Source organism: Penicillium brevicompactum (assembly GCF_028827555.1).
Source record: "Penicillium brevicompactum strain IBT 35665 chromosome Unknown utg000001l_segment0_segment0, whole genome shotgun sequence".
NCBI lineage: Eukaryota > Fungi > Ascomycota > Eurotiomycetes > Eurotiales > Aspergillaceae > Penicillium > Penicillium brevicompactum.
Genome location: NW_026623203.1, coordinates 4,412,963 through 4,431,013, shown reverse-complemented (window position 1 = coordinate 4,431,013; position 18,051 = coordinate 4,412,963). Strand labels below are relative to the sequence as shown.

The 18,051-nt window shown below is 51.6% G+C and overlaps 8 protein-coding genes across 8 annotated transcripts; 4 read left to right on the top strand and 4 right to left on the bottom strand.

Annotated features, from left to right (window-relative positions):
* Positions 1-6: 6 nt before the first annotated feature.
* On the top strand, positions 7-1,963 carry N7506_001461 (Major facilitator superfamily domain general substrate transporter; the record flags this gene model as incomplete). The annotated part of the gene is made up of 5 exons (XM_056950757.1): positions 7-149; positions 264-877; positions 932-1,184; positions 1,233-1,355; positions 1,402-1,963. 5 exons carry the CDS (start codon positions 7-9, stop codon positions 1,961-1,963), a joined length of 1,695 nt encoding a protein of 564 aa, XP_056816672.1.
* Positions 1,964-2,184: 221 nt separating this feature from the next.
* On the bottom strand, positions 2,185-4,573 carry N7506_001460 (putative C6 transcription factor; the record flags this gene model as incomplete). Its single annotated transcript, XM_056950756.1, has 2 exons — positions 2,185-4,455; positions 4,505-4,573. The coding sequence occupies 2 exons, from the start codon at positions 4,571-4,573 to the stop codon at positions 2,185-2,187; spliced, it is 2,340 nt and encodes a 779-aa protein (XP_056816671.1).
* A 1,193-nt stretch (positions 4,574-5,766) lies between these two features.
* N7506_001459 (repressor protein) lies at positions 5,767-8,240 on the top strand (the record flags this gene model as incomplete). Its single annotated transcript, XM_056950755.1, has 2 exons — positions 5,767-7,923; positions 7,977-8,240. The coding sequence occupies 2 exons, from the start codon at positions 5,767-5,769 to the stop codon at positions 8,238-8,240; spliced, it is 2,421 nt and encodes an 806-aa protein (XP_056816670.1).
* A 673-nt stretch (positions 8,241-8,913) lies between these two features.
* On the bottom strand, positions 8,914-9,378 carry N7506_001458 (uncharacterized protein; the record flags this gene model as incomplete). The annotated part of the gene is made up of 2 exons (XM_056950754.1): positions 8,914-9,040; positions 9,086-9,378. 2 exons carry the CDS (start codon positions 9,376-9,378, stop codon positions 8,914-8,916), a joined length of 420 nt encoding a protein of 139 aa, XP_056816669.1.
* A 257-nt stretch (positions 9,379-9,635) lies between these two features.
* On the top strand, positions 9,636-10,330 carry N7506_001457 (uncharacterized protein; the record flags this gene model as incomplete). Its single annotated transcript, XM_056950753.1, has 2 exons — positions 9,636-9,709; positions 9,763-10,330. The coding sequence occupies 2 exons, from the start codon at positions 9,636-9,638 to the stop codon at positions 10,328-10,330; spliced, it is 642 nt and encodes a 213-aa protein (XP_056816668.1).
* Positions 10,331-10,511: 181 nt separating this feature from the next.
* On the bottom strand, positions 10,512-11,607 carry N7506_001456 (ditrans,polycis-polyprenyl diphosphate synthase; the record flags this gene model as incomplete). Its single annotated transcript, XM_056950752.1, has 2 exons — positions 10,512-11,053; positions 11,139-11,607. 2 exons carry the CDS (start codon positions 11,605-11,607, stop codon positions 10,512-10,514), a joined length of 1,011 nt encoding a protein of 336 aa, XP_056816667.1.
* Positions 11,608-11,944: 337 nt separating this feature from the next.
* On the top strand, positions 11,945-14,581 carry N7506_001455 (exocyst subunit SEC10; the record flags this gene model as incomplete). Its single annotated transcript, XM_056950751.1, has 2 exons — positions 11,945-14,059; positions 14,108-14,581. 2 exons carry the CDS (start codon positions 11,945-11,947, stop codon positions 14,579-14,581), a joined length of 2,589 nt encoding a protein of 862 aa, XP_056816666.1.
* Positions 14,582-14,700: 119 nt separating this feature from the next.
* Positions 14,701-16,288, bottom strand: N7506_001454 (cytochrome P450; the record flags this gene model as incomplete). The annotated part of the gene is made up of 2 exons (XM_056950750.1): positions 14,701-15,921; positions 15,992-16,288. 2 exons carry the CDS (start codon positions 16,286-16,288, stop codon positions 14,701-14,703), a joined length of 1,518 nt encoding a protein of 505 aa, XP_056816665.1.
* Positions 16,289-18,051: the final 1,763 nt, after the last annotated feature.

Genomic DNA, 18,051 nt, shown 5'->3' with positions numbered 1-18,051 from the left:
TCAGTAATGGAGAAGATCACTGCTTCCGATCAGATCAACCCCGCCGAGATCGGGGATGCTGAAAAGGCGGGTGTTCAAAGGACGGTTGAACATGATCAAGCCAGCATTTCTGATAAAGACTCTGCCGAGTTCCAGGGGGAGTCAGGCGTGTCCGAGCCATTACTTCATCATGGTCTACGAAGACACTGGTTTTGATGTTTGTTTTGTGAGTCCAATTCTTGTCTTTTGGTCTTTCAGTCAGGGTGCTTGGCCTAACAAATCAGACTGTACCTTGTGTCATTTGTAGACGCTCTCCTGGTCTCGGTACAAGGAGCCCTCAATCCATACATCACTTCAGCGTTCGGAAAACATGGTCTCCTCACTGTCGTGAGCGTGGTCTCCACCATTCTCGGTGGCTCCTCGAGATTGACCTTGGCAAAGATCATTGACATCTGGGGTCGAGTCGAGGGATTTCTCTTCATGCTGTTGATTATGGTCGTTGGCCTTATCATGAAGGCAACATGCACCAGCATTGAGATGTATACGGCTGCCCACACGCTCTATTGGGTCGGTCACATTGGACTGGGGTATGTGGTGGAGATCATGTTGGCAGACATGACTTCTCTGAAGAACCGTATGATTATGCTGGGGGTCAACGGTACTCCTGGTATCTGCAGCACATTTGCCGGACCCAAGATTGCCGCGCTGTTCTATGCAAACCTCAATTTCCGCTGGGCGTTTGGAGCATTCGCTATCATGCTTGTCGGCGTTTGTATCCCAGTGTGTGTAGTGATGCTGCTCATGCAACGCAAGGCTGAAAGGGCGGGCCTTCTCACGAAAGAGAGGTCTGGAAGATCATGGTGGCAGTCGATTGCCCACTACTTCATGGAGTTTGATGGTGTGTATCACTGGCTCGGTCTGACATGGGAGCAAAGAAGCTAACTGGTATCAGTCATTGGAATCATTCTCGTCACGGCAGCATTCGCGCTCATCTTGATCCCGTTCAACATCGCCTCATACGCACCAAAGGGATGGGCCTCGGGCTATATCATTGCAATGGAAGTATTGGGAGTGTTCTGCATCCCAGCATTCTACATTTGGGAGCGATACTATTCACCAGTGCAATTTTTGCCCTGGAAATATCTCAAGGAGCCGACCATCATCGGCTCATGCTTGTTATACGGCGTGATGTTCCTGTCCACCTTGTCAGTGCCCTAACACCCTTGTCTTTACCTTCAGCTAACACAATCCAGCTGTTGGAACAGCTACTTCAGCTCATATCTGCAGGTCGTGCACCGACTGGATATCGTCACCGCCAACTACGTCCTCAACACGTTCTCCCTCACTTCTTTCATTTTCAGTCCGATATTCGGCGTGTAAGTTCACTTCCGTCCAATCAACAACGGCAACTGACCATTTTAGTCTGATTCGCGTCACTGGTGAATACAAATGGACCGTCATGTCCGGAATTCCAATCTTCCTCCTCGGCTCCGCACTCCTCATTCCCTTCCGCGAACCTTCCACCCACGTCGGAATCCTCACGATGACCCAAATTCTTGTCGGACTCGGTACATGTCTCTTCAACGTCTGTGGAACACTGGCAGTTATGGCGGTAGTGACGCACCAAGAGGTCGCAGTCGTGCTAGCGATCTATGGGCTGTTCGGTTCGATTGGTGCGGCCGTGGGATCGGCCATTGCAGGTGGTATGTGGAATAACATCACTCAGAGCCAGATGTACGCAAGACTCCCAGAGGACAGCAAGCACCTTGCTGCTAGTATCTTTGGGAATATCGAGGCACAGATGAAACATGCGGATGGGAGTGCGGAAAGGGATGCCATTGTTGGAGCCTATGGGAATGTTCAACGGAAGATGGTTATCGTTGGTGTCTGCTTTGTGCCATTGTGCGTTGCTTGCACTTGGTTCTGGAGATCTGTCAACGTTAAAAAGCTGTACAAGGAGCAGACTGCGGGTAATGTGTGGTAGATTATCTGCAGGGACACTCGGCGGGGCAAGATCAATCTTGGATGGCGGGATGTGTCCCACCGTGTTGATCAAGCTGACTTGGCATTTTTGATGTGATTTCATGCTATTGCAATGCGCTGAATTCTTCAGCGCGGGTATATGTACATTGTATATAATCATAAATCAAAAGCCTAAAAGGGTCGAGCGGTTTAAAGACTCAGTTTCGAATCTCTAGGGTGTCCTCACGGCTCTTCTTGAAAAGTCTCAGGGAAGAAGCCGGGCGGAGGCCAAATATCGGCAATAGACGGAGGGTGTACAAGAGGCTGTGATCCGCCCAGACGATCAGGATCATGACAAAAGGCCTGGAAGGTAGAATCATCCAAGAAGCCGAAGTCTTTGAGACCTGCTTCGCGGTTCGTGGCCCATTCCGTCGTATCAAGGTATGCGAGATCCTTGAAGATGGCATCTAAGTCGCCGATATTGGAGGTGCCTGTCATCGAGGTGGACGAGTCGGGGGTTTGAGGTTGTGGGTTTGATTGCGATGTTGGTTGAGATAGGTGTAGTTGGCCCGAATACAGGGCGTGGTCTGGATCACTCCGGGGAATTTTGTCGAGGGGTGCATCGACAGGAAGATCCATCATGAGATCTGAGTTCTCCATAACCGTGTCTTTTGGAGTTAGGGATTGGCCGTCAACGGGCATGCTAATGCCGAGAATGGAGGTGTATTCGTCATTTGGACGGGTTGGGGGTTGCATTGGAGAGAATGATGCGAGCGGATTGACAGGCAAAGATGGTGCATCTTTCGATTGCCACCGCTCCATGATGGAAGGCCACGCCGATGTTAAGCCGGCCGTTTTGTGGCGGAACTCATCTGCCCAGCGGGCAAAAGGGAAGCTGGCGCATTCAAAGCTTTGTAGCGCATGGGCTTGTTCAGAGATTGTACGCAGACTCAATTCAAACAGTGGAGGAAGACCACACATGGGGAAGTTCTCCATGCGCTGGCTGAGCATGGTCAGTCCTCGATAAAGAAGCTTCTTGGCGCCTTCTGTAGCAGGTCTCTGCGAGTGATCCTGTCCCTGTTCTCCAGGGATCAGCTGGAGATATAGCCACAACAACGTAGCCACATATGTTAGGCCTAAGTAGCTCTGATGAGGAAGCAAGGCAGAATGTCGTTCAGGATAGATGCTCTCTGGTCCAATCAAGCGACACGCTAGAGGCAAACAATCATCCCATTGCTTAAGATCCATGACCAGCTGCTGTGCAAATGTGGCCATATTATAACCCGAGGATATATGGCGCGAGACTTTGTTCAATACACTGGCCAGCTCAACCAAGCGATTGAAACAGCTCAGTGCCATGAGTGGACCTCGGCGCGGTGGGTTCTTGCTACTCTGCAAAGCTCCCGTCGGTGGCAGCACATCCACCCATGAGTTCCATTCCTCCAATCCATCCTCTTCCAACAGGCCTACTGTGGCGATGTCATTTGGAGGTATAGCTGGGCTGCGCCCAAGGCTAAAGGAAAGTAATGAGTCAACAACGAAGCAGCCCAAGAATACCGTCTTCCCCTGTCTAATCTCATCGGATCGCCTGGAATTGGGCCTGGGATATGTACCCAGCCCCATGGAAATAGCCATCCTTACGGCCTGGCCGCTCAGCAACCAGGCGGCAGTCCAATTCTGCAGACCCGTGTTCACGAATGTCAGCAAAAGCAACGCCTGGATGTGTCCAAGCTCATAACGCTCTGTCTCTGCGGGAATGAGGCTTCGTGAGATGGCGTAATACTCTTTTGCTAGATTGGCCGCGCCGGGACTAGCCGGTTGGTTCGGTCGGGGTTGAGTCACAGTGTAGCTGAGAATTGCCCACAGAGCTGCATGGTCTCCAGACCCTGGAGATGTCGCAGCAATGGCAAAAGGCGCGTTCGCATAGAGGTACGAGGCACGAAGAATGTTGTGTTTGGCGATGACTGGAAACCACGAATGTGTCACTGCAAAATACACATCCAGCTGCTGCGACGTCTGCGGCGGGAGTTGGAGACTATGTAAACAAGGCACGCGATCATCCACGCGCATCTTCTTCACCGAAGAAGTCGGCTCGATCACGCGCGGCGCATCGGGACCCAACGGCGTAGCTGTGCGCGACACTCGCACGGAATGATCCAGGGGCCGCGCGCGCTTCCCTGTCGTCGGCGCGTCTGAATTCGAGAGCATTTTCTCGAGCGCACCATACAGCCGACTCGTTTTCCACGACTCGTGCAGACTCTCGGAGGCGGCGTCATCCGACCATACGGACATCAGGTTCTCGCGTCGACCGGCCGACTCCGCGGTACTCCCTAGCATCGCTAGCATTGTATCTTCGAATCCATCGATGTTGCAGATTGACAGGGACCATAGCTTCTCCAGTCCGCGCACGTAACCTTCCGGTAGACCGCGTTTCTTCGCGTGGGGATCGTACGAGCAGGATTGACCGGAGGCTTGGCAGGCAGAACAGGTAGGGCGGATTCCATCGCATTTATCCTGGGACTGTTAGCTGCGGTAGCGGTAGGGTTCCGATGAAGTCAATCACCTTTTTGCTGCGACAGCGATCGCAGGCCCGAGAGACCCTCTTGCGAGGCGCTTTTTCCGAGGCCTCCATGTAGAGGGTTCAGGCGAGACGCCATGTAAATTGCACAAAGGTGTATACCAGGAGTAAGAACCCGACCTGAGGAAAGGGCTAAAATCCAGGGCCGAGGGAGCGGACTGGAGCTCGGGAGGTGAATGTCGGATGATCGGGTTTCCCCACGTCCCCACGATTATCGACTATCCTTTTAACTACACTACTACTCTGCTTGTTTACTCCTCTGTGTCTGTCTTTTTGTTTCTATAATTACATGAGGCTGTGAACAGTCCGAGAATAAATCTTGTTCTATCGACTTTCTAAAAATGACTATTCTCCATATGCCGAGCTCGTTTCCGCTTCGGGCGCTGCCGATTCCACAACTGCCGATTATCGGCAAGTCAGCCCATCGGATGGCCTTGAAAGTTCCTTGTTAGGATCGATAGACATCCAATGGCCAATGCAATAACCGAGACACACTCGGAACAGCCTCCGAATGCATGGTTTTACAGAACAGAACTAATTAAACTAACACGGCATCCCGAGACCCGAACCGCTGTCCCGCTAAGTGGAGATAGATACACAGCCCTTATGCAGGCTATGAAGAAGCACAATGGTTTCTCATGTTATCCTGCAGAGGCTAGAGCTTTGGGAAGTGACTAGATGCTTATTTCTGTGCCATTGAGTTGATTGGACCGGTCATTGGACGGCTCTGCTTGGGTTATAAACTATGAATTTGGGATAAATGTCATGTATAGATATACTTCTGGACAGGGGCCTCAGATGTATACAAGTACACTAGATCGTCAACTCAGCATACAGACGTCATGATGCGTCCACAGCATAAGACTCATGGGCCTTGGAAATCAAACCCCAGTTGAAGACTATTAAGATCCAAGCTCAAAGCTGATCAGGCTATGCAAGGTTACTTTCCCCTGTGATCTACAGAGAGGTACGCAATTAACAAGCTTCCTTGAAATTGAGGCCAATGCGTTTCCAAACTAGCATGCAATCGGTCTCCAAGTATAGAATTCTAATTAAAGATGTACAGGTCGTAGCCGAGTATACTCCGCAAATGATGTGCAGCGTATCAGATGCAGCTGCCGGCAAAGCTTTCAGCCGCGGCGGTCGGCAGTTCGTCTGGGGAAATTATACTGCCACTCCATCCTCCATTCTCCATAAACACTCTCGACTTGATTAACTATGGCGACATGAAACCAATGCTATCCGAGATGCTCAACAAAGCCCAGCCCGACGGACAGGAATCCACTTCGGCCCCTCCAAAGCCCCCCGCACGAACGTTCTCCCCAGATGCATCCCTCGTGCTGGTCGGCATCCGCGGCTGCGGCAAACGCTCCTTAGGCTTTGTTGCGGCAACAGCCCTCAAACGCCGCTTCATCACCGAAGACCACTACTTTAAAGAAGTCACTGGCCTCACGCGACAGGAATACCTCAAGGGACATGGCAGCCAAGAGTTCCAGCGGCGGGACATCGAAGTCTTGAAAACGATGCTGGACAACCACCGCACCGGCTGCGTCATGGAGTGCGGGCTGGGGAGCATGACGCGCCCTGTGCAAGAGCATCTGCGTCGTTATGCGCGCACCAACCCGGTTGTCCATTTGGTGCGTGACATCGGCCGCATCCAGCAATTGCTCGGCCTGGAGGATCAGGCGATGCGATTGTTCAAAGAGGGAGACCCGCTACATCGGATGTGCTCGAATTTTGAATTCTATAATGTCGAAGACCGGACGCGGGCGCCGGATGATGGAAGTCCGGATCGCCGGTCGGCGGATTATTCCTTCAAATTGCAGGAAGTGAAGGAGGACTTCACACGTTTCGTGCAGTTCATTACTGGGTCGGATGTGAACAGTTCCAGCTATGACTCGCCGTTTGTGTTGTTGGAGACACCCCCGGAGTTGAGGTCTTTCACACATGCGATCTTCGTGCGATCGTCGGATCTGATTGCTGATCATGTCAATCTGGCCGAACTGGAGTCTGGCGGTGACGCTATTGAGCTGTGCGTTGATCGCTGGGGTGTCGATATGCCGGCAACCATCAGCAAGCAGGTCTCTGTGCTCCGGCGCAATGCGCGGGCCCCAATAATTCTCTCCGTCGACACATCCACCACTGGAGTCGGAGCAGCGGCTCCTTATTACGAGATACTTGAACACGGTCTTCGTTTAGGAGTGGAATACCTCGTGGCAGACCTCACCCAAGATCGAGCCCAATTAGCAGGCATCATTCGAGGGCGTGGAAAGACAAAGATAATCGGCCAACAAATATTTTCACCTACCACCACAACCTCCACAGCCTCCACGCCCTGGGGCCCAGATAGCGTGGCTACCTACCATGAAGCCGAGAAGCTAGGGTGCCAGCTCGTACGCCTTCTCCGTGTCTCCTCGACTCGCGAAGACAATACTGCTGTCATTGAATTCTCTAACAAAATCCGGTCTCTTGCCGGTACCCACCCACCACTCATTGCCTACAATATTGGCGCCTTGGGACGCACTTCACAAGTCTTCAATTCTATCCTCACATCCGTCACTCATCCCGCCATTACAAGCTCAAAACATGAGAATGACCCCACCATCACCTCCCGCGACGCCGTTCGCGCCCTCTTCCAAAGCTACATGCTGGATCCCCTCAAGTTCTACATATCTGGTGAAAACGTCGCATACAGTCTCTCCCCCGCCATGCATAACGCAGCCCACCAACATTGCGGCATGGGTCACACCTACAGTATCCCACCCGCCCCGTCGCTAGCAGTCCTCGACCAAATAGGCCGAGATCCACACTTCGGCGGCTCAAGTGTCGTCCAGCCGTGGCGCGTGGCAGTCTACCAAAAACTAGCTTCCAAAAGCCGTCACGCCGAGGCTATTGGCGCTATTAACACTATCATGCCCCTCCGCGGCAATGACGGAACCATGTTCCCCCTCACCGAGCAAGCCAGCCGCCGCAACCAAGCAGGCCGCGTGCTCGGCTGGTACGGTGAGAACACAGATTGGGTAGGCATCATGACATGCATTACCCGACACCTGTCTCCGCGTAACGCTATCAGTGCCCGGACAACGGCACTCGTCATCGGTGCTGGTGGTATGGCGCGCGCTGCAATCTACGCCATGCTACGACTTGGATGTCGGAAGATCTTCATCTACAACCGTACGCGGGCGCGTGCGGAAGAAGTCGCGCGCCATTTCAACAGCTGGGCTGCTGATGAGGGGGACGTAGTCCGGGTCTTGGACTCGCTGAAGCAGGAATGGCCTGACGATGTGCAACCTAGTCTCGTGGCGAGTTGTGTGCCTGCGGATCCGGACCGAGATGAGCCGCCGGCTAATTTTGAAATGCCCACTCAGTGGCTGGGGAGCGCGACTGGCGGTGTTATCCTTGAGGTGAGTTAAGCTTCTTGTGGGCTTTTTATTTTTTGTTTTTTGACCGATAGCAGTTGGCATATAAACCGCTTGATACGCCGCTACTTCGCCAGATGCGTCGTGTTCGTAGCGAGACTGGTCGTCCTTGGGTTTTGTCTGATGGGTTGGAGAATGTGACGGAGCAGGGTATTGCGCAGTTTGAGTTGATGACTGGACGTAAAGCGCCGAGGAGACTGATGACTTACGAGGTTTTAAGGAATTTTGTTGGGGATAATGGTCGGTTTGATGAAAAGACCATCCAAGCCCGACTGGACGGGGTTGAGGTGGAAGGCTCATGAATAGGCATTGGATATACACTACACGATACCACATACCACCTGGGCACCGAGTGCTATCTTCCAAGATTGTGATGGTCTTGGATTTCCAATGTGCCCGGATCTTAGATCATATTGGAGATATTGGCGGAGTAGCAACCTTGAAAGTCAAGCACCGCCCAATAAGCATCACGCAGCACCCTGATAGGCCCCGCCGTTTCCAGGCGCAGATCGGACATTTGCGCGTGATCTTGAGCCCGAGGCCCTCGAAGGGTAGATTTGCCCATTACATCGCCCGGCATCTACACATTTGATGTCCAAAGTGAAGCATTGGCCTCACGCTAGTGACTCTCCTGGACAATGTACGTTCATAAGAACCTCCAATGTACGCTCCCTCACTAAATCTGGAAGCCTGCTATACCTCTCGAAGATCTATCGGCATAATCAAAACCCTTTACTGAAATGTGTGACAACGTCCGAGGCATCTTTGGGTTATGTGGGCATGAAGCAACAGTGTATATCGCGAGATGCCCCCCTGCCATCCACAACGGGGTGACCTGCCCGCCTCACCAGCGCGAGGATGTTCACGACTGGCAAGAGGATACGGATGACGAACACTGCCCAGCCTGCAAGGGGGCAACACCGCCAGAGTCACCGTGAAGTTAAAGGCAATGAGGGGTTGTCATCAAGCAGCCAATCATTCATTCTCTTTATTTTCATTTCTCATTACATCAATCATCTTCTGTTCCTGTCTCCCACCCCAGATGTACGAAGCAGCTCTGGCCTTCGCCTTGTCCGCCCAATGATCACGGGCAATGAACGTTCTGTAGAGTTAGAAAATAGTTATTGGAGAGTCAGTCATGGCTCACAATTTGCCATTCTGCCGACTAGCAAGATATACTTGGTGGGGAATATGGGAAACCTCTTCCCGGCTGAGTGCTTGAGTGACATTAAGATCAACAATGAACCATCGCCTGATGGGGTTCTCGGAGTCAAAGTCGGCGGGTATGTGGACGTGATCATAGCCTGCTGGAGACAGGGCGGCTTGGAACGGGCGATTCATCATCATACACAGGTCTTCTCCGAGCCTCAGATGGCGCCGCTGGGGGCTCCCAACGATGTCGGTTACGCAGGCGTAGATGATGACTCTGGTTGGATCCATGACCCTGTTGACATGGAGTATTATAGAATGGCTCTGCTTTGATCACTGTGGCATGCCATTTGACAAGAAATTAACATAAGTTGAGCTAAAGAGAGGACCTCAGGAGAGAAGGAGAGGAAGTGAGTATAAAAGTGGCACTCGTATGGGGCGAACTGATAAGCCCCTATCAGCCCACCGCCCGAGGCCCGTTCTTTTGTTTTCCCCAACTTCACTTCTCTTCCGTTTCTCGTCAAGGTTCTCTTATACACAGTGGCATAATGCCAGGACTCTCGCCCGACGATTCCATATGGAAAAAACGAAAGAGGGAAGATGAGGCATCCCTCGGTCGGCCGTAAGTCCCAATGCACCCTCCTGGTCCCCACACCCCCGACTAACCTCCCTCAGAACATATATGCCTTCCTTCCGAGTAGAGGAATTCGACTGCCACCCTCTGCAAGACTCGAGCCACCGTCCTCGCTGTCTACCTCGAAAACGCAGACACCTCGGTTCCTACCTCCTGCCTCCGCAGATCCAACACACGCAGTCAACCCACCTTTCACCAAATATCTATTCTACAGATCCTTACTCGCCTCCAATCTCTCCAAAGACCCTTGTTCCACTCCACTATCCACAATCTGCATCCCCTACGGTGCTTCGCCCCTGTCACATCTGTCACCGACGTCCAACCACCCGACAAGTTCTGGACGCTTACGCAGACTGTGACCTGTGCCATGAGCGAGCATGCTTCATCTGTCTGCGTCAATGCGACAGTCCAAGTTGTCAAACCCCGACAGATGTGAAATACCACCCAGATTCAGATGTGGATGCAGATATCAACACTACAAAGCGCAAGATCTGCTCTGCATGTGCCGTGGAAGACATCACGCAGACCGGAGCGGAAATCGTCCGCTGCCTGGACTGTGTACGTGGATGGGATCCGCAATGGGCTCTTGATAGTATGCATCAGGATTAAGAGCCAGGGATATAAATTTTGACGAATGGAAGGGGAGTACGGAAACGGCATGGCTTATTCTTCTTTTTTGGAACCTCTTACAAGGGAGGGTTTTTGTACGGCATATAGCATATTGATACCAACGAACACTTAATGAACCACTTACCAGCAACGCACCATGCAGATTGGCTGTTCAAAGCCACTACCTTCCGAACCGCATCTGCGCACCAGCAAAATGCCACAACCCACGCATATACCCTTGATATTCCACTGCCTCGCCGTCTCCATTGACACCGTGCGATCGACTGCCCGTGCAATACATCTCCGTCAAACGGATCTGCCAAGGAGGGTACCCGTCCAGCTTGAGGAAGGGACTGAAAACCAGCAGTAGGTCTGGCTCGGGTTTCAGGACGGCACCCGTGCTGCCGGAGGTGAGGGGTTGGGTGGTGATATCACTGATCTCTGCGTCTACAAGTTCTGGAGTGATATCCTCGGGGGAGAGCTTGCCATTCTGGCTCATTTCAGCCAGGGTTTTGGTCAAGTCGACAATTGTCTCCCGGCCGTCGGTGGAGGAGAGCAGGAGGACTGTCAGAGAACTTTTGCCGGGGTTTGTAGTTGAGCCCTGGACCGGGTGGTGCGGAGCGTAGAGGTGCAGGTTTGGCTGTTGGTCTGGTGAACCGTAGTAGCTTGCCAGCTTGGTCGTAATGATCTGGTGGAGGGCGGGGATACATGATTTCAAGACGCCTGGAGTCGTTAGTCATATGAACAATAAATGTAAATATACAAAGCAGAGCTCAAAATTAAGAACTCTCAAGGGCAAAATACTCACCAGTCTTTTCGTAGACGCTCAACTGCGGGATGCCCGCACAAGAACTCCAGGCTGCCAGCTCGGCCACTTCGTCCATGAGCACCGCCAACGCATCGTCCTCCTTGCGCAGAGTCAAAATTGTACTGAGGTGCTGTGGCAGACGCTTCAACCCCCTGACATCCTTGCGAATAAGCTCGGGGGTACGGTGGTGGTGATATACGATAGCGAAGATGCGGTCGACGACAGCATGGTAGGCTTGCAGCAGTCGGACCACGATACCAAAGATAATATGGGTCAGCGCATAGGCGAGGTGGTGCAGTTGCGCCTTGAAGAACGAGCGGATGGGCGTTTTGTGAGGTTTGCGCCGCTCGGGTCGGGCGAGGTCTTCGGGGAGGTAGGTTTTAAGCAGGGATTCCCGGTCTGCGGTGGACAGCTTCGAGCGGGCACGAAGATCATCGCGGAGGGCTTCACGATCTCGTTGGGAGACCATTTTGCTGGGGGGTGGAGAGGGGGAAAGGTGGCCGGAAGTGGGAAGAGTCGTTTTCGAGATTTGTACCTCGTTGCGCAAGGCTATAAATATCCTAAATAGATATGCCTATTCGCTTCTGACATGTTCGTCTCTCATTCGTTAATAGTGATGATGTCGGGTTTTTAGGCAGAATTGAAGAATTAATTCAGAATAATCAAATAACATTCAAGTAGTCAAAGACAAAGATGTTCGATGACGTGAGGTGTATACCTCAGCTAAGACGTGGTCTCCGAAGTTCGAACTTCCCCGGATCATCTCCCAGCGCAGGGGACTCAATTGACATCCTTCCACTCCCAACATGATGGATAATGCTTCCATAACAAACCCCCGCACCGTGTTCCCGCAGGGCCCCAGCTTCTCCTTGGAGGACTTCTCCAGTCAGGACTTCATCGTCAAGGAGTTCATCGAAGCCCTCTCCGACACAGCCACCTCCACCCGACGCTCCATCACAAACACAGGGAACCAAACATTCGATCCGAAGCCTCTGATTCGCACATTTGAAAGCGCCCAGCGCCGCTTGGGTGAACTCTCCGGCGATCTCGAGCTTCGCGAAAATGAACTGTCGGCCGCGGTACGCCGCGCAGAAGCGCAACACGGCCAGAACCTCAACACGCTTGGCCAGAAACTCCGACACACCATCGAGTCGTTCCAGCAGCTGGACACGTCATTGAATGGGCGTGATGCTGGTGGCACGGGAAATATGGCGGTCGAGACGGGAAAGAGACTGGAGGAATTGGACCGGCAGCGACGAAGAGCGCTCGACGCGCATTTCCTGATCCAATGCTGGGACGGAGTGTCGAACCGAGGGGACTTGTCGCTACTGGAGGGGCTGCGGAGGTCAGGGACGGGCGAGGCGAAGGTCCGCTCGGCGCACATTGCGCGCCAGCTGCTGCGGATCAGCCAGCGATTGGATGCCCAGAGCTGGCAGGAGCATGCGTCGAACGGTTATGGGAGCTCCTCCGATGATTTGAGCGAGAGCAGTACCCCGCGACGGAATACAAGAGAGATCATTGAGAAATTCTCAGAAACATTGGAGAAAGATCTATTGAAGCAGTTCGATGATTTCTATCGCAAGGCGAACTTCGATGGGATGCGAGATTGTGCGACTGTTCTACAGGACTTCAATGGTGGAGCGAGCGTGATTGCTCTCTTCGTGAACCAGCACCAGTTCTTTATTGATCGCAGCCAGCTGGTCACCGAGGAGGTTGGCGGGGATTCGGAATCGTGGGAGAAACTCGCTGATCCAGATGCCGAGCTCCCCGGCGTGGAGTCCAGTTTGCAGTCGTTGATAGACGAAGTGAAGGTGGTGGTGCAGGAAGAATCCGCAATTATCCGGCGGGCGTTCCCCTACTACGAGCAAGTGCTGGGCAAATTCCTGCAGCGGGTCTTCCAGCAATCAATCCAGCAGCGTTTAGAGATGGTCTTGGAGAAGGCGTCCGGTGCATCCTCCCTGGCGTTCCTTCGCTGTCTGCAAAGCTCTAGGGGCTATGTCAGTGCTTTGATCGAAGATCTGAAGCAGCACGGATTGACCGAGCACCCAGATCCTGTTTCGTCCCACACGGCAATTTTACTGGACCAACAATTGGAGGAACTGTTTGTTCCCTACTTTGTCGGATCGTCATATATCGAACGCGAGAAGCGCACTTTAGAAGAACTCTTCCAAGCACTTCTGTTCCGGTTCACATCATATCATGCCCGACGAAAGAAGGCCGCAACAACGTTCATGGCCTCTATCCGAGCTGGGTCTGAGCTTCTGTCTACCACACGAGATGCCTTCATCAATCGCTTGGATTCACCGGAGGTATCACCAATTCAGCGCAGAGTCCTGCTCAGCGTGGCCAAGGTCGGTGACACGCTCGAGACCACGCGCTTGACCGAGATCAAACTCACTGAAGAAAATGGACAACCAAACCTTGGAGATGCGAAACGAATGCTCAAATGGTTGGCCGAGGCCGTGGGTCGCGGTCTGGAACTGAGTGTCAACAGCGACACTCCTAAGGATGTATCTGCTCTGCTGAGCCTGCTTCTTATCACAATGGGAGACGGGTACGTGGATGTCTGCCTGGATGCCGCTCTGGAAGTGGCTACCGCGCAGGAGTCCGGTAAAGCCGAGCCTGACTTCTCCTACCTCCTCTCGGTGCGAACTATAATCAGCATCACTACGTTGATGGTCATGTGTGTGCACGCAGTGTTGCTCCCCCTTTCTGCTGGCAGCATCACTACGCGCCGAGACATGGAGAAGCGCACCACACAAACGACCTCGCGCATCGAAGACAAAATCAATACCATCGAACAGAAGACCATCGACGCAACACTCGCATGGGTCAGCAAGCTTCTCTCCGGTCAAAAGAAGAATGATTTCAGACCGCGTGAAAGCGATAGCACAGCCTGGCTCGAGATGCTTCAGACACCGGTTCGTTCCCAACCTCTAATCATGTCATGTTTAATACTAACCTGCCAGACCTGCACTTCAATCACCACCTTCCTCACTCGCCTTCACAACATCGCTCGTACCTCGCTTCCATCAAGCGGTGTCAACATCCGCCAAGTTCTGACGGAAATAGCCCTTGGTACGCGTCGCTTGTTACTGGAGCATTTCAAACGCTTTGCCGTAAGTGGCCCCGGAGGTCTCATGGTGACCAAAGACATGACGCAGTATGCCGATTTGTTTAAATCTTGGGATATCGACGACGAAGCCAAGGGCCCTGGTGGCGCGCTGGACGTGTTACTCGAGGTCGGCAGTCTATTTGTGATTGGTGTCGAAGCCCTAAGGGAAAGGATCCGTGGCGGTGCTGCCAGCGGCACCACAGGCGGATCGGGCGCGAGAAACGCCAGCCAAGAGGGCAAATTGAGTGTCCAAGAAGTGAGAGCCTATGTCTCTAGGCGCGAGGACTCAAACACGTTTGCCATGCAGCAAGTTCTTAATGCCCTTTAATGTTACTTTTGATGTCGCCTCATTGAAAATCTCTCGAATTAGAATCTTTTTGAGCAAATCAAAGCTGTCCGCAGCCAAATCCATTCCCAAAATTCCTACTACTGCCGACCGACCGACTACTACCTTTTGACAAGATCACATATTAATCCATCCTGCTGCACAAACCAGATGTTCTGCGTTTTCCAATCTTCAGGGCCATGCAGGCGAATCTCAAACTCGCGCAGAAGCTGTGGAATCATCTTGTACATCTCCATAAATGAGATGTGCTTCCCAAGGCAGCTTCGAGACCCAGCTCCGAAAGTCAAGGTGGTCTGTTCCATGGCCCTCAGTTTCTCTGGGGAGCTTTCCAGCCACCGATTGGGCAGAAACTCATCAGGATTGGGGAATATCTCTTCCGTCCGGTTTACCACCCACGCATTGATCCCGACGGTGGTTCCGCCGGGGATGTGCTTTCCGCAGATCTCAGCACCGGACTCGGGAACTTCACGTTCGAGGATCAATCCAACAGAAGGGTGCAGTCGAAGCGCTTCTTTGATAACAGCTCCCAGGTATGGAAGATACGTCGTCGACTCGTGGTATGAGATGGGGTTGCCAACCTTATTCTCGCTGATCGCAGTATCAATCTCGGTCACGACCTTCGTCATTTCAGCCGGCTCGCGCATGAGGAAATAGAAGATCACGCGGAGAGCAATGGCAGTTGTATCAGAGCCCGCAAAAACATTTGCAGAGAGATGAACAATTGCATCTCTGGTCGAGAATCTTTCCGGGTCCGCTTGATGAATCGCCATCCAGCGAGACATCATATCCTTCCCAGTCAGATTATCCACGCCAATATCACCATGTTGTTTCAATGGGTCTTTCAGGCTGATTGCTTTGAGTGTAAACTGCAAAACCTGATTCCAGGTTTCCATGCCCGGCAGCAAGACTGGAATCAGTGGGTTTCCCAGTAGCACATGGTGTAGCTCTGGGACCTGGCCGCATAGACTGGAGTAGATCAATATACCGCGGATGGCTTCCATCATATTGTCAACATCACATCCTTGTTCTAAGAAGCCCAACTTCTTCGAAAATGTCACTTCGCCAATGACATCGAAAGCATAATATTGTAGCCAGCTACCCAGGTCCACGGGAGTCTTTTGATCTGCGAATTTTGAGAGCTGGGTTGTGAACAGCGCTGTGCAGGAGTCGACTGCGGGCTCTGATTCGAGAAGGGAAGACAGGCTATAAGAATTTGCTATGTTTCGCCTTTGAGCGCGGTGATAGGCAACATCTCTTGTAGAGAATATGTTCATCTGGGGCTTTTTGTTCCATGTTACTGACTGGATGGGGAAGAATGCAGTCTATGGTGAGATTGTCAGAACTGCTCAAACTGTGTTGAATTCTACTAAAGAAAGTATGAGTATGAAGTACCTTTGTAAAACCTTTATTGAGCCCGTAGATGAGTGGAATCGCGCTGGGGTCGCTGACGGAGATGTGGTTTGGGCCAATACGAACGAGTGATCCATGTTTGCGGTGCAGGTCAATCTCAACATGGTGATGATCACCTTTCCACACACTGTAGAGTTTCCAAAGACGAGAGTATCTTGCAAGTACCGGCCCAGGTATATCTCGAAGTACACGTTTGTATCTGTTGGTGAGGAGGCGAAGGATGATCGCACCTAGGAGCATGTAAACAGCATAGGTACTAAGACTGTACTTGGCATTCATTTTCTTGAATTGAGATAGTTGACAATATAGAATTGATTTGAGAGGATGAAATTCTCCGTGCCTTTAGCTTTTGTACTCTTGTACTACGCAATGGGCCGCTCCCAGCCCGGGGGCCAAAGAGCTATTACACCATGGATCGACTTCAATCTTACCAGACTTGATCTGACAAGTTGTCAAAGAGTTGCATTTATGCAAAGAGCTATAACCGAAGCCAATCAACATGCATTGATTTGACAGAGCGGGATTATCTGCAGTAGGGCGCGGGGCTGGACCCACGATGTATAGCCGTGATGCATTAGTACCGTGCATTGACAGGTGACGGGGATCAGGATGTGCCGCTCTGAGGGCTTTGTCCCATTGGAGGCTTGGTGCTGACAGTTACGTCTCATCTTTCTGTCATGGACGTGTTGGGCACCGGGGAAATGCCCACAATTACATTCGCCGTTGCTGGAGCTGCATTAGATGGCTGCTCGGGGTATTAAGTAGTCTGCTACCAACACACCCCGGGCAAATAGTTCAAAATCTGACCGAAATGCCTCGCTCTAGAGGGGCTAAAGTCTCCCTGATATGTGTTTGAGCACAGTCTCGCTGGAAACGTTGGGGGCTGAGGCTCAAAGTAAGAAAAGAGGGGTCGGGTGAAATTTTGACTGTCGTTGCGCTGCTCCTACTAGAATTCCTACTTTTCACACTCCAGATACTTATCTTTTACACCAATTTTCTTTTCTTTTCTTTTCGTTCTAGGTCAGAATACGCAAATTTGAATTGCGTGTGGACAACACTTCATGCCTGGATCTCGTGAAAATGCGTTCTGGTGGAATTGAATTCTGCGGGCTACACTTCAACTGAAATGATAACTAGACCAAAAGAAGAGAACTCCAAGGGGGGGAGCCACCATTAGCAAAGCATGAGCGAAAAGGGAGTGTAAAGGGCGAGACTCTAGGCAAAGCAATGCCTGGGCCCCAAGACATCATGTCAACAATGATCTCTGAGAATTTCAAAAGCGTCCTAAAATTGTATGTCTGATCCCCTGGGATGTTGCTCGGTCCTCTCATGTAAAATTTGAACACGTTCTAGAAATATGACATGCTCACCAACACCAACCATGGTAATGTCCAATCCAGATCAGGGTCATATCCGAAGCAACCGGCTAACGGGCAAACTTGGGTCAGGAACAAGCGCTCATTTTGGCAGGTACCCTCTTCAAGATCAAGCAATGACCAATAATGGATAGACTCCACTAACGTGCAATTTCAACTCGCCCTGGATTTGAGGCGAGTACCATGGTTCCAGCGTTGTCCCAAAATTTCGAGGCTTCCACATCTCGGCATAATCCGGTTTTGGCTAAGAATAAACAAGGCGATCAATTTATACAATGACTGCATTGTCAATGGTCAACCGGTTTCGATCATCGCACCGATGTCAACGGCTGCGGGATCATTAATTCATTTTGCCCCCGGAATCCCGTAGCGCCGGTAACTCGGCTGCTAACCGAGAAGGCTAGACTTTGGGAGTCTTTTTCTTTCTGATGAGGTTACCTCATGGTAGTATTCTGAAGAAATTTCATTTTTAGAGAATACAATTCACCCATTTAAGCGGAGCTGGGTTTGCAGAGCACTGTCTCTTGTCTCGGGGATACAAGGAGTTTGTCACTTAGGATGATAGCATAGATCATTTCTCAGTTAAAAGAAAGAAAGAAAGAAAAAAAATGAATGCTATGAAGTAAATATTGAAGCCTTCGATATCACATGGCAAGTGCGTAAGCC